General features: G+C 40.5%; 1 protein-coding gene across 2 annotated transcripts in view; it reads right to left on the bottom strand.

Moving 5' to 3' along the window:
* The window catches only part of LOC139962461 (glutamyl-tRNA(Gln) amidotransferase subunit A, mitochondrial-like), a 30,536-nt gene that overhangs the window by 5,209 nt on the left and 10,381 nt on the right, over nt 1–14,946 (bottom strand). For both annotated transcript variants that reach the window (XM_071962433.1, XM_071962434.1), the window contains exons 2-7: nt 14,108–14,267; nt 12,084–12,182; nt 11,557–11,653; nt 11,161–11,340; nt 2,165–2,340; nt 1,412–1,524 (exon numbers count right to left, since the gene is read on the bottom strand). In XM_071962433.1, coding sequence (XP_071818534.1) covers nt 1,412–1,524; nt 2,165–2,340; nt 11,161–11,340; nt 11,557–11,653; nt 12,084–12,182; nt 14,108–14,267 — 825 coding nt within the window. The remainder of the gene's footprint in view (nt 1–1,411; nt 1,525–2,164; nt 2,341–11,160; nt 11,341–11,556; nt 11,654–12,083; nt 12,183–14,107; nt 14,268–14,946) is intronic.

Below are 14,946 nucleotides of genomic sequence, written 5' to 3'. Positions count from 1 at the left end.
ATTTTCATAACATAACAGATAATAACGCACATCATAGAAGTCTTGTAAAATCTGGTTTTATCATAGGAAACTGAACATTTTACTTTTTATATGGAGTTTGAATCCCCCTTTCCCAACCCCTAAAACACTGGTGGTACATTGCATAACAATCTTTTAAGTTTAGTGCCTAATAATAGGCCAATTAAGCCAAATGGATAGCCTAAAAGTAACATATCTGGGACCTCAATGCACTGTGCTGGTTTCACCCAACTATGAATACCACAATTATCGATTATCATCTGATGAAACACCAGTAATAGAGCTCGATTGATCCAGTATAACACTTCTCATATATTTTTTTGATAGAAGATACTTCTTATAACTTGGACAGACTAGAGATATAACATAATCATATCAGTAACCTCTTACCTTTACTTTGCATTATGGCAAAGTGTCCATGTTATGAAGTCTTGACCAGAAAACAAACCTGCATTAAGATTTCAATTATCTAACTTGTTGAACTTTCAAGAGTCTAAAATTTGTCCCAGCTGTCCTTCTTGAGTCAGTGCATTATAATATATGAGGTTGTCACAGTTTGACCTCCACAAAATACAATACCCAGACTCCCTAAGGCTTTCCTTGAATAATGTAAACATCTACTGTTTGATGAATAAATTGATTTAAAACTCACCTTCCACAAGGCCACAGAAGCATATTTGATATAGAAAAGTGTACTGGGAACTACTACTGTAGTGCCCAGTTGTTAATGTAACATTCTGGTTATGTAAGCTGTTCGTGCATGTGGGATAACTTCATGACATTTGACCTTCCTCTGTCATGAGTCATTTCTACCATTGACTATACTAAGCAGACCAACTAACCTCCAATTTGGGCAGTTCAGTCTATGAATGGTACATGAGTTTTATCACTGTACACAGTCCTGAACAACCTTTGACCTCTGCCAAATTGTATGACCCCTTGTATTTTCACAGATGCCCACCTTTACTTTGTATACACACTACCCCAAGCTGTGAAGCTGAGTTAACATGTTTAAAAGTTTAAGCATTAGTGCTCTTTTGACCACAACTACAAAAACGAATAGGGACAAATTATGACCTATACTTTGTATGCACACTACCCCAAGCTGTGAAGCTGAGTTAACATGTTTAAAAGTTTAAGCATTAGTGCTCTTTTGACCACAACTACAGAAAGGAATAGGGACAAATTATGAAGTATAAATGAAGCTACCGATCAGGTGTTACATGCAAATGTACAAATGCTCAGAAGCATATTTGCCTGAAACATATATAGCATGCCATATATCTGAATAGAGTTCTGTCATCTCAGCCTCTGAAGAAGATCCTGCTAGGATCAACACTTTCTTCCAAGACATTGAAACACTTTTAAAAGTATCACATCACAAGACCATTACCTGAGGTATTCCAACCTTCAGTCCTTTAATATCTATTTCATCTGGAAGTTGGAAGGACTGGTCAGGGAGAGACACTGTGGTTGAATCAAGAGGGTCTGCTCCACACATAGCACCTGAAATATACAATACCAAATGACTTGAAACCTCAGCATGTAAGTAGCTTGTATTGATAGGATGTACTTTACCAATTAACCTAGATAAAGCAGAGTTACTATAAAGTTCTCATATTAACCATAACAAACCCATTCGTTGAGAAATTGATTTTTTGCTTACGTTCAGTTCTTGTCTTTCTACTTTACTGAATACTGACTGACCTTATACGTTTCCTTAAAAATCTAAAACAAATTTTAAACTATCCTACATCATAAGCATACTTTGTCCAACTTACAATTCTTGAGATTAGAAATTATCAGATTTCACATTAACAACACTTCACCTCACAAAAATTGCTAGAGTTGCATGTCTCATTCAGGGAAAACCCTTTGTCAAGTATGAAATATTTCATGTTTGATTCTTGCCAATTTGTTTTTGACAACAACTATTTTAACACTAAAACATTATAGTCACATGATATAATGCTAGGGCTAACAGTCATTCAATAGCATTTCCACAGCTAGTTGATTGTGATGGTACATTAAATCACAAAAAAAGGTGAGAGTGGGCCTGGTGACATTGACCAGGGGCCCGGCCCCTTGGTCAATGCTATATTACAAGTGGCAGATGTGACAAAAACAATATGCTATTCATGTTTACCTAAAATGACAGCTGCATCATCCACTGTCTTTGACAGAACACCAGGGACATCTACAGAATTCACCAACGGAATAAGACCATGTCTTGAAGACAAACCATAGGTTGGCTTTAAGCCAACAACACCACAAATGGAAGCAGGCATTCGTGTAGAACCACCAGTGTCTGATCCAAGTGCCCTGTTGATAGAAAATACCTAAAATTCAATCCAAGGATGGTGCAATCCCTTCCCCATAATACTTAAGTAATCAGTTTATAACTAATACTACATCACTATACTCCAGTTTCTCTACCTGTAACCAGCAAGTTCTGTCCCCTTTTATTATAGATGCAAAGTAGAATATGTCTAGGAACATCTGCTATGAGGGTATTGTCAGCCTAGGTACATCTGCTATGAGAGTATTGTCAGCCTAGGTACATCTGCTATGAGGGTATTGTCAGCCTAGGTACATCTGCTATGAGAGTATTGTCAGCCTAGGTACATCTGCTATGAGGGTACTGTCAGCCTAGGTACATCTGCTATGAGAGTATTGTCAGCCTAGGTACATCTGCTACGAGAGTATTGTCAGCCTAGGTACATCTGCTATGAGAGTATTGTCAGCCTAGGTACATCTGCTATGAGAGTATTGTAAGTCTAGGAACATCTGCTATGAGGGTACTGTCAGCCTAGGTACATCTGCTATGAGAGTACTGTCAGCCTAGGTACATCTGCTATGAGAGTATTGTCAGCCTAGGAACATCTGCTATGAGAGTATTGTCAGCCTAGGTACATCTGCTATGAGAGTATTGTCAGCCTAGGTACATCTGCTATGAGAGTACTGTCAGCCGAGGTACATCTGCTATGAGAGTATTGTCAGCCTAGGTACATCTGCTATGAGAGTATTGTCAGCCTAGGTACATCTGCTATGAGGGTATTGTCAGCCTAGGTACATCTGCTATGAGAGTATTGTCAGCCTAGGTACATCTGCTATGAGAGTATTGTCAGCCTAGGTACATCTGCTATGAGAGTATTGTCAGCCTAGGTACATCTGCTATGAGAGTATTGTCAGCCTAGGTACATCTGCTATGAGAGTATTGTCAGCCTAGGTACATCTGCTATGAGAGTATTGTCAGCCTAGGTACATCTGCTATGAGAGTATTGTCAGCCTATAGGTACATCTGCTATGAGAGTACTGCCAGCCTATATACGTACATCTGTTATGAGAGTATTGTCAGCCTAGGTACATCTGCTATGAGAGTATTGTCAGCCTAGGTACATCTGCTATGAGAGTATTGTAAGTCTAGGAACATCTGCTATGAGAGTATTGTCAGCCTAGGTACATCTGCTATGAGAGTATTGTAAGTCTAGGAACATCTGCTATGAGGGTACTGTCAGCCTAGGTACATCTGCTATGAGAGTACTGTCAGCCTAGGTACATCTGCTATGAGAGTATTGTCAGCCTAGGAACATCTGCTATGAGAGTATTGTCAGCCTAGGTACATCTGCTATGAGAGTACTGTCAGCCTAGGTACATCTGCTATGAGAGTACTGTCAGCCTAGGTACATCTGCTATGAGAGTATTGTCAGCCTAGGTACATCTGCTATGAGAGTATTGTCAGCCTAGGTACATCTGCTATGAGAGTATTGTCAGCCTAGGTACATCTGCTATGAGAGTATTGTCAGCCTGGGTACATCTGCTATGAGAGTATTGTCAGCCTAGGTACATCTGCTATGAGAGTACTGTCAGCCTAGGTACATCTGCTATGAGAGTATTGTCAGCCTAGGTACATCTGCTATGAGAGTATTGTCAGCCTAGGTACATCTGCTATGAGAGTATTGTCAGCCTAGGTACATCTGCTATGAGAGTATTGTCAGCCTGGGTACATCTGCTATGAGAGTACTGTCAGCCTAGGTACATCTGCTATGAGAGTATTGTCAGCCTAGGTACATCTGCTATGAGAGTACTGTCAGCCTAGGTACATCTGCTATGAGAGTATTGTAAGTCTAGGTACATCTGCTATGAGAGTATTGTCAGCCTAGGTACATCTGCTATGAGAGTATTGTCAGCCTAGGTACATCTGCTATGAGAGTATTGTCAGCCTGGGTACATCTGCTATGAGAGTACTGTCAGCCTAGGTACATCTGCTATGAGAGTATTGTCAGCCTAGGTACATCTGCTATGAGAGTACTGTCAGCCTAGGTACATCTGCTATGAGAGTATTGTAAGTCTAGGTACATCTGCTATGAGAGTATTGTCAGCCTAGGTACATCTGCTATGAGGGTATTGTCAGCCTAGGTACATCTGCTATGAGTATTGTCAGCCTAGGTGCATCTGCTATGAGAGTATTGTAAGTCATCTGCTATGAGAGTATTGTCAGCCTAGGTACATCTGCTATGAGAGTATTGTCAGCCTAGGTACATCTGCTATGAGAGTATTGTAAGTCATCTGCTATGAGAGTATTGTCAGCCTAGGTACATCTGCTATGAGAGTATTGTCAGCCTAGGTACATCTGCTATGAGGGTATTGTCAGCCTAGGTACATCTGCTATGAGAGTATTGTAAGTCATCTGCTATGAGAGTATTGTCAGCCTAGGTACATCTGCTATGAGAGTATTGTCAGCCTAGGTACATCTGCTATGAGAGTATTGTCAGCCTAGGTACATCTGCTATGAGAGTATTGTCAGCCTAGGTACATCTGCTATGAGAGTATTGTCAGCCTAGGTACATCTGCTATGAGAGTATTGTCAGCCTAGGTACATCTGCTATGAGAGTATTGTCAGCCTAGGAACATCTGCTATGAGAGTATTGTCAGCCTAGGTACATCTGCTATGAGAGTATTGTCAGCCTAGGTACATCTGCTATGAGAGTATTGTCAGCCTAGGTACATCTGCTATGAGAGTATTGTAAGTCTAGGAACATCTGCTATGAGGGTACTGTCAGCCTAGGTACATCTGCTATGAGAGTACTGTCAGCCTAGGTACATCTGCTATGAGAGTATTGTCAGCCTAGGAACATCTGCTATGAGAGTATTGTCAGCCTAGGTACATCTGCTATGAGAGTATTGTCAGCCTAGGTACATCTGCTATGAGAGTACTGTCAGCCTAGGTACATCTGCTATGAGAGTATTGTCAGCCTAGGTACATCTGCTATGAGAGTATTGTCAGCCTATAGGTACATCTGCTATGAGAGTACTGTCAGCCTATATACGTACATCTGTTATGAGAGTATTGTCAGCCTAGGTACATCTGCTATGAGAGTATTGTCAGCCTAGGTACATCTGCTATGAGAGTATTGTAAGTCTAGGAACATCTGCTATGAGGGTACTGTCAGCCTAGGTACATCTGCTATGAGAGTACTGTCAGCCTAGGTACATCTGCTATGAGAGTATTGTCAGCCTAGGAACATCTGCTATGAGAGTATTGTCAGCCTAGGTACATCTGCTATGAGAGTATTGTCAGCCTAGGTACATCTGCTATGAGAGTACTGTCAGCCTAGGTACATCTGCTATGAGAGTATTGTCAGCCTAGGTACATCTGCTATGAGAGTATTGTCAGCCTGGGTACATCTGCTATGAGAGTACTGTCAGCCTAGGTACATCTGCTATGAGAGTATTGTCAGCCTAGGTACATCTGCTATGAGAGTACTGTCAGCCTAGGTACATCTGCTATGAGAGTATTGTCAGCCTAGGAACATCTGCTATGAGAGTACTGTCAGCCTAGGTACATCTGCTATGAGAGTATTGTCAGCCTAGGTACATCTGCTATGAGGGTATTGTCAGCCTAGGTACATCTGCTATGAGAGTATTGTAAGTCTAGGTACATCTGCTATGAGAGTATTGTCAGCCTAGGTACATCTGCTATGAGAGTATTGTAAGTCTAGGTACATCTGCTATGAGAGTATTGTCAGCCTAGGTACATCTGCTATGAGGGTATTGTCAGCCTAGGTACATCTGCTATGAGAGTATTGTCAGCCTAGGTGCATCTGCTATGAGAGTATTGTAAGTCATCTGCTATGAGAGTATTGTCAGCCTAGGTACATCTGCTATGAGAGTATTGTCAGCCTAGGTACATCTGCTATGAGAGTATTGTCAGCCTAGGTACATCTGCTATGAGAGTATTGTCAGCCTAGGTACATCTGCTATGAGAGTATTGTCAGCCTAGGAACATCTGCTATGAGGGTATTGTCAGCCTAGGTACATCTGCTATGAGAGTATTGTCAGCCTAGGAACATCTGCTATGAGAGTACTGTCAGCCTAGGTACATCTGCTATGAGAGTATTGTCAGCCTAGGTACATCTGCTATGAGGGTATTGTCAGCCTAGGTACATCTGCTATGAGAGTATTGTAAGTCTAGGTACATCTGCTATGAGAGTATTGTCAGCCTAGGTACATCTGCTATGAGGGTATTGTCAGCCTAGGTACATCTGCTATGAGAGTATTGTAAGTCTAGGTACATCTGCTATGAGAGTATTGTCAGCCTAGGTACATCTGCTATGAGGGTATTGTCAGCCTAGGTACATCTGCTATGAGAGTATTGTCAGCCTAGGTACATCTGCTATGAGGGTATTGTCAGCCTAGGTACATCTGCTATGAGAGTATTGTAAGTCTAGGTACATCTGCTATGAGAGTATTGTCAGCCTAGGTACATCTGCTATGAGGGTATTGTCAGCCTAGGTACATCTGCTATGAGAGTATTGTAAGTCTAGGTACATCTGCTATGAGAGTATTGTCAGCCTAGGTACATCTGCTATGAGAGTATTGTCAGCCTAGGTACATCTGCTATGAGGGTATTGTCAGCCTAGGTACATCTGCTATGAGAGTATTGTAAGTCTAGGTACATCTGCTATGAGAGTATTGTCAGCCTAGGAACATCTGCTATGAGAGTATTGTCAGCCTAGGTACATCTGCTATGAGAGTATTGTCAGCCTAGGTACATCTGCTATGAGAGTATTGTCAGCCTAGGTACATCTGCTATGAGAGTACTGTCAGCCTAGGTACATCTGCTATGAGAGTATTGTCAGCCTAGGTACATCTGCTATGAGAGTATTGTCAGCCTAGGTACATCTGCTATGAGAGTATTGTCAGCCTAGGTACATCTGCTATGAGAGTATTGTCAGCCTAGGTACATCTGCTATGGAGTATTGTAAATCTAGGCTGCACTATTTTGACAATTATGCTTGTTGTTGGAAAATAACACATACTTTAAACATTTGATGAGACTGTAAATTTGTTTGCAAGTGTTTTGTGTGGCAGGAGAATTAGTGTTGTATTTACTGTACCAAGTAAAATAATGTTTTACCACTACAGAGCTCCACAAGACCAATAGAATATACATTAAGGTTCAAATTCAAAGACTTTAGTTTCTCTCTTCATATCACCAATTCTCTAATGCTTCATACACCTTGCTATGTCAACCAAATGATGAATGTTTAGGGACATTCTTTGTACTTATTAACATTGGAATTAGTCTTAATTAGAGACAGTTGATGTCCTTTCAATATGGCTAATAGTCTAGAGTAATAACAGTGAGATGACAACCCTGTGATTTAATTTATGTTGCTGTATATGTTGGTCTATGATATCATATACAGCAGAAATTTCATCAGTTAAATCTTACAACTCATGAACACAAACATTTTATAAAGCTGGGAACCCCCCTCCTCCCCCACCACCACCTCCCTCCTTCCAAGCTTGAATATGTTTACAAATTATCTTGAACACTGACCCTACAGAGTAATCCCTTCTCTAAAGTTGGTAGCCAACCATTTACAATCATGTAATGCAAAGATGGCAGAATTATGAATTAAAGAAAGGCACTGAGCCTGCCGTACCTGCTGATTCAATGTCAATTTTTTACTTAAAACAAAAAACAATTTGCATAGCTTGAAATAAATTTTGGAAAAAGACTGCTTTTTACAATGTTTAACTTGATTTCCATATCACTTGCTCTGTTTTTACCAATGAAAGAGAGATCATGGCAACAGGGAGCTGTTATACATGTATTAACACAGAACTATTGTCTATACACAATTAAACTAAGTACACCTGTGGTCAAGCATATGCAGCGCTAAACAACGCAGCTAACATGTATACATGGTGAGCTGAACGGTTACGGACCTAGAGGGTTAACTGATACTAATATTTATACACTGTTTCATTGTATTGCATCAAATGTTCAAATACCACAAACATTTTTTATGCTGGCTTGACAATTTAGAGTGAAACAGCCAGGACAGACGGTACAAATTGAACTAGTAAAATATTAATTGACTTGGTTATCATCAAAATTAATTAATAACATGAGACCAAACCTAGCAAAGATACAAATTTCAATGGTTTACCAGCAATGAGCAATTCTGTAAAACGTAATAGTATTTGAAATTGGGACGTTCACGTCAATCTGTAATCTATCAGATGTATGTTTACTGATGAGGCTTGCTGCTTAAGACACACAACTAAAACCCTAACATTATCTGATGAACTTTCATCATCAACATCAATACAATGTTCAATTGCTCCATTGACCAACATAATTAGTATTAAGCTCAACCATGCTGCACTTTTTGTACTTACTGTGTTTATCACTATTAATACCTACAGTACCTCTGCTGAATCCAATGACATTTCTAACCTTTGAACTCTGGTGACTTCTGGACATTTGCTGTTTGGGCCCTCCTGCTGACAAGTCAAGACTTTATATAGACACATACATACATACACACATATAGATATATACATACACCCATACACGCATACCAGGCGCGTATCCAGGATTTTCTAACCCGGGGGGCGCGAATTACTATCTAAGCGGAGCGCCACCATCGGTTGGCGCGCAGCGTACAAGAAAATTTCTGGTTTTGATACCCCCCAGATCACCGGAAACGGCACTTCTCGGGCTTGAAATGACCAACCAGATGTACACTTTTTGCCTGAGAACCAAGTATTTCCTAATAGTTTTTTTTCCATCCATAACCTTTTTGAAGATTGTCAACCCGGCACACGTCATGTTCGACCTGATCGCATCTCCTGTGGGTCTTTGCTTTTGTAGGTGATTCTACGTCGCGGCCCACAATACCCGTCTGCCCCACTTTTCAAGGTTTTAAGCCCCAAATTTGTTCAGAATTTGAAAATTCACATTTCTCGTGAATAAAGTCACTTCAAAACATACCCATAATGTTGTACAAAATTTCATCTATGGACAACCAATATAGAAAAACTTCCTTCAACCCCTAACAGACCGGTCAAAATTGCACGAGTAGAGGGAAGTGTGATGCAGAATGTTGGTCAGAAATTTTCGAAAATTCAGACACAGTCAATTTATTGGTGTAGAAATATTAAACGTCTTATAACGGCTATTATGAAACTTGGTTGAAGGAAATGAAAAAATAGCAGATATTTCCGAAACCGAACACTTCACACATAGGCGTAGGAGGCGCGGCGGCAGTGGCGGAGCTAGGGGTATTGGTCAGGAGGGGCGAGAATGGTCTGTAGGGGCGCTTTCGACACTATCTAAGCGGAGCGCCACCACTGGTTGGCGCGTAGCGCACAGACAATTTTTGAGTAAAGATACTCCCTAGATCGCCGGAAATGACCCTTTCAGGGCCTGGCTAATTTGCAGATAAACGAAGAATAGGGTGTCATCGCCAAATTACACCAACAAAATGTGACAAATGTCAATAAGTAGATGAGAGCGCAATAAGAAAGTCAATAATCTAGAATAAGTAAAAAGTGGTAAAGAGCTGAAAAAGGCGCCAGCAGTCCATTTGAGTCCGTCAGGGGGGGGCATCCGCCCCCCTGACCGTATGGACGCTCCGCCACTGCGCGGCGGGGGTGCAGGCCCTAATTCGCCATTACTAATGTAAAAGAGAGTTTTGACATAATTGGACCTCCATGCTTTTTATACATCTACATGAGACATGTCGTTGTTTACATTAGCATCCCGCTGTATACTGCGCAATTTGAACGGACCGTACGGTACATGATGGCATGCGATGTATTAACCGATGCTCGCTTATTTGAAATTGACATTGACACGTTGAACGAAAAAATTTTTGGTTATTTATTATGGCAAGTCGGACAGTTTTGAGGATTTTCATCCTGGAACGCCATTTTCATGCTCACTGATATGATGTATATATGATATGATGTATCTGCTGTTTGCGTTACAAATTCGAACAGGCGCGTAGCGAGGAATTTGCCAAGGGAGGGGCGAAGCCTGTAGGCAAATTATCTAAGCGTAGCGCCACCATAGGTTGGCGCGAAGCGTACAAGAAAATTTTGGCCGAAAATGCCTCCCAGATCGCTGGAAATGGCACTACCCAGGACCATTTGTTAGCGCGAAGCGTACAAGCAAATTTTGGCCGAAAATGTCTCCCAGATCCCCGGAAATGACACTTCCCAGGCCTTGTAAGTTGCATCTAAGCACTTTCTATTTTGAAATTACTTAGCGATATCATTTAAAAAAAATGCTGAATGGGGGGGGGGGGGCGGTCGCCCCCATCCCAAAATGCGTCATGTTCCCCGACGACACGGTCGAGTTCGAGACCAGCCACAGTTGGTTTCATAGCACAATTCTACACACGCGTTATGATAGACCATATATAGTATATATATAGATCATTAGTGAGAGAGGAAAATGGAAACGTTGTCGGTGTAAGGGGTAGGGTGAGGCACACTTTTACGAAATCATTGATCCGTCACTGGCTACCCTTCAGCGCTGTAATGATGTCACTGTTCCTCTTTCTCTTCCCGGTGTCTTAGCGTTTTTCTTTACTCCCTCCTTTTCTCCTTCTTCTCTCTTTCTTCTTTTTCTTTTCCCTTCCTTCCTCTCCTCCTCCTCTTTTTCCCCTCTTTTTTCCTTTTTTCTTCTCTTTTTTTTCTCTCCTCTTTTTCTTACCCGGGGGGCGCGCGCCCCCAACGCCCCCCCCCTGGATACGCACCTGCATACATACACCCATACATCATATCACAAACACATGCCCTTATTGCACGACAAACCCCAAGCAAGTACAAATATCTTACCCAAGCACCATGCCTGTTGCCACAGCAACAGCACTTCCTCCAGAGCTTCCTCCTGAAATGAACCAGTCTGTGTCCTGGACTTCCTGTGTGTCCGACCTTTGACCGGTCACCTCTCGTTCTTTGTACGGGTAAAGCCAAGGGTTTCTAGTTGGTCCAAATATGCTGTCTGTGCATCCAGAACTGATTGATAGGAAAGAAAGAAACAAAATATCAACCAATCTTCAGTGAGCAAATTTGACAATGAAGCTATCGGGGAAAGAAACATATATAAATATTGCCCCCTTTTAATGTTTGGCGATGAGATGCTAATCTATACAAGATCTCAAATCACCTAATAAATTTCCATGAGCCTTATTTTTCAGAAAAGACTTCGGATTTCATTGCCAACGCACTCACCCCATTGCAAATTCATCCAAATTTGCTTTGCCCATAAGAATAGCACCACATTCTTCTAGTTTCTCCACCACTGTTGCAGTGTAAGCTGGAATGTAATCTACATAAAGACATAAAGCAAAAATGTTACATAGGTCGCTCTTCCTTTGTGTTTGAATGTTTTAAAAATGTTTAAAAAAATTTCAATAAAAATGAAAAATAATATCTGCATACATAGTCCTTCAAGTGTGACATGTAGTTTGCAAATACTGTGAGTTCAAAATTACATTCACTGATGGAAGAAATACTCATAAGACAGAATGTTTAAATTAACCTCTGGTTTTCCAACTCTGCCAATGTGACTCATTGTAACTTTAAAGTTATGTAGATAACTTCAGCAAAGCTGCATTGATGCCTACTGTAGGTTACAACACAGACTCCTGCGGTACACTTGCCACAGGTGACTCAGTTTGATAGTAGCAGTTTGTTGATAGATTAACTACTGCTAAACTGAATTGAACAATGATACACTGGATATTAAATGCATTTACTTTGCAAGATCTTTGATGCACAGGTGGTTCTGATACCCTTGGTACTGAAGTTATCTTTCACTGCAAACGGAATCCCATCAAGAATATGTCTAGCATTTCCTGAAAGTAAAGAAAAACTGCAAGTAACATCCAAGTTTGTTTAGAACAAGTATTTTGTACCAGTACTTGCAAAAATTACTTGAGTACTATTTGAGATGCTTGAGAACGTTTTCACATACTGTACTACAACACTGGAAAGTTTGGACACTCCCACCCACAAACCCACAAGAAAGCAAACCAAGTACTTTTGTTTGATAACTAAAGCTGTTGTCCCTCGGACATCCTGGTCTTACCTTATGGGCTTCCAAAAAAAAGTAGCAAAATAACAAAGAATGACCAATATGAACTATGGAGAAGAGAGAGGTGCAGGTTTGGTGAATAGAACAGCAAAATGTACACTGCAGAAGAGATGTGTAGGTTTGGTGAATTGAACACCAATACTATGTTTGAGAATAGAACATCAGTGTATAGAAGAGAACACATTGTCTTTTGGCTGCCTTTAATTTGTGAATCAGTCATGTTAGAGATGGTCTACAAGTCCACATTAGTCAAAATGTTTGATAGCCTCAGAGTCATATAAAGCAAATAATGAAAGGTCTTTACAAAACTAAGTAAGACCATTCATTTTTGCAGACCTGAAAAACAAAATTATATACACCCTCTCGACCCCTGCACCTCATCTGTTATTCCCTACAATTTAATGGTCCAACTGTTTATTCAGCAATAACAGGCAGCCTAAAGCAATTAAGTCCTTTATTGAAGTTGACAGATATAGCTCAGTTCACAAACAGGTCAAGAAAAATTAAAACATCTTTAATAAAATATATTTAAAGAGGTTATGAAATGAAAAATTTTCATATCTTGGAATGGTTTATCTACATTACTACAACACCACCCATGCACAACTTTCCGTGAATACGGCTTCAAACACCAGAAATTCGCTGTCAAAGTATTCCCTAGAGACCACTCGAACTGCCACTCGTTAAAAAAAGCAAAGCTGCCCACCACAGTTCATCTGATGTCATCAAAGGAATCATTTCAGCCAAAGCCAACTCCCCGCTGTTTACCGATACTGCGTTACACAGTTTACTACATGTAACCACAACACTCTTGAAAATGTCTTCTCCCGAATCATCTGATTCCGAGGAAAAAAGACTTCACCTCTCAGGCCTTTCGTAAGCTTTGACAAAAATTATTTTCTTGAGGAAGAAGAAGAGGAAATAGTTTTCGAGGGTGATGAAGATAATATCGGTGTTTTTCCCTATAAATTTGAGCCCCTTGCAGAAGAATCGTAAAACGATCCTGATGGCCGAGACGAAACTTGCAGATCTAGTATTGATTGTTCTAAAACCAACTGGCTTTAAGTTTTGTGCAAAATATTAGGTAACCAACAAAAATCGTCATTTGCTGTATGAAGGAGGCATAGGCTATGGTCATAACAAGTAATTTGGCAACAGTATAAGCAGGGAGTTGTTATGGAACAACACCCTGGTATAGGCCTACAGGTACTCGTAACGTTGCGTATGTGTAGTGTTTTGAGCGAATCGTGTTCAAATTCTTCGATTTCTGTCATCTTTTGGAAAGCTTGCAGTAGAAATCCGTCTTTACTTGTGGTGGAGCAACCTGATACCACATATCGGCTCGGCATATTTAACAGTTACGGGATAAATTTACGTAGAAACAAAACTCCAAACACCAAATCTCAATTACTACGGAGCACTGTGTTCTCAGACGTTTGAGAATGTAAACATAGCGTCTTGGGAGTGAGCTGAGTTCCTAGCTCGACTGACGTCGCGCCGCATTACCGTAAATTCAACAACTTTTAGAAAGTTTTTATTACCCTCAAATTTTTGATCGTTTATTCCTCGAGGATGCAAGCTTCGGTTGATGGGTATCATTGGAAGGGCTACGAGTATACAGAATAAGATGATAAAGATTTTTTTTTCCATTTCATAACCTCTTTCATAAATAATAGCAAATCAAACCTGATTGGATCCTTTGGTTACTTTCCAGTGCATGTTTTTCAGCCTGCTCGAAAGTTGTTGTTACCAATGCATTAAGACTATTCAACTTAGAAGCTCTCTCTTTGCATCTGTTGCACAATTCAGATACAGAGACCTCACCAGAACGAAGCTCTTTGGCAAGCTGTGAAAGGATGGAAAATATTTGGTTCAATAAGCTGAGAGAGTGATGCAAAGGCCATAGAGATGGTTCCATCTCCATCATCTCAGTGTGAAACAAACTATGGTCTATTTTATCATGTGTCCAAACAATAGAAATAACTTAATACATTCAGAAATGTACTGAGAATTATCTTTCATAATTATTAGTCCTTAAAAACCTGAAACCAATTCTCCTGGAGAGGGCCTGTAAAACTTCCGTGGTGGAGACTATTTTTGAGACTGATTGGTGTAACGATGGTTTTATTGTGAATAAATTACAATCCTCAGCATGAAACTCAATCTTTATTCAACTGTTTGGTGAATGTAAAGCTTAGATAGGCATCTAGGCGTGAGTTTCTAACAAGGCCAAAAGTACAGTAGGACTTAAGGTCTTTCCATTAATCAAGAAAGTCAAAATAACTGGGAAGCTATGAGATTTTGAAAGAGCAGAGAAGTTTAATGCAAGGACAGGAATCACAACAGGACATTGATCTCAAGAGTACAATTCCTACGGCCAGAGCTCCCTTGGCTAGAACGAGCATGGAATCAGTGACCTTAGGATCCTGATATGCTTGTAGTCTATAGCTTGAGCGATGCATGGCAGTAGGTTAACTATTACAGCTCTGGTAGTTGCTATGTCACTTGTTATCTTAAGATGCTAA

This window comes from Apostichopus japonicus, chromosome 21, assembly GCF_037975245.1.
Source record: "Apostichopus japonicus isolate 1M-3 chromosome 21, ASM3797524v1, whole genome shotgun sequence".
NCBI lineage: Eukaryota > Metazoa > Echinodermata > Holothuroidea > Aspidochirotida > Stichopodidae > Apostichopus > Apostichopus japonicus.
This window is presented reverse-complemented; position numbering and strand designations above follow the sequence as displayed.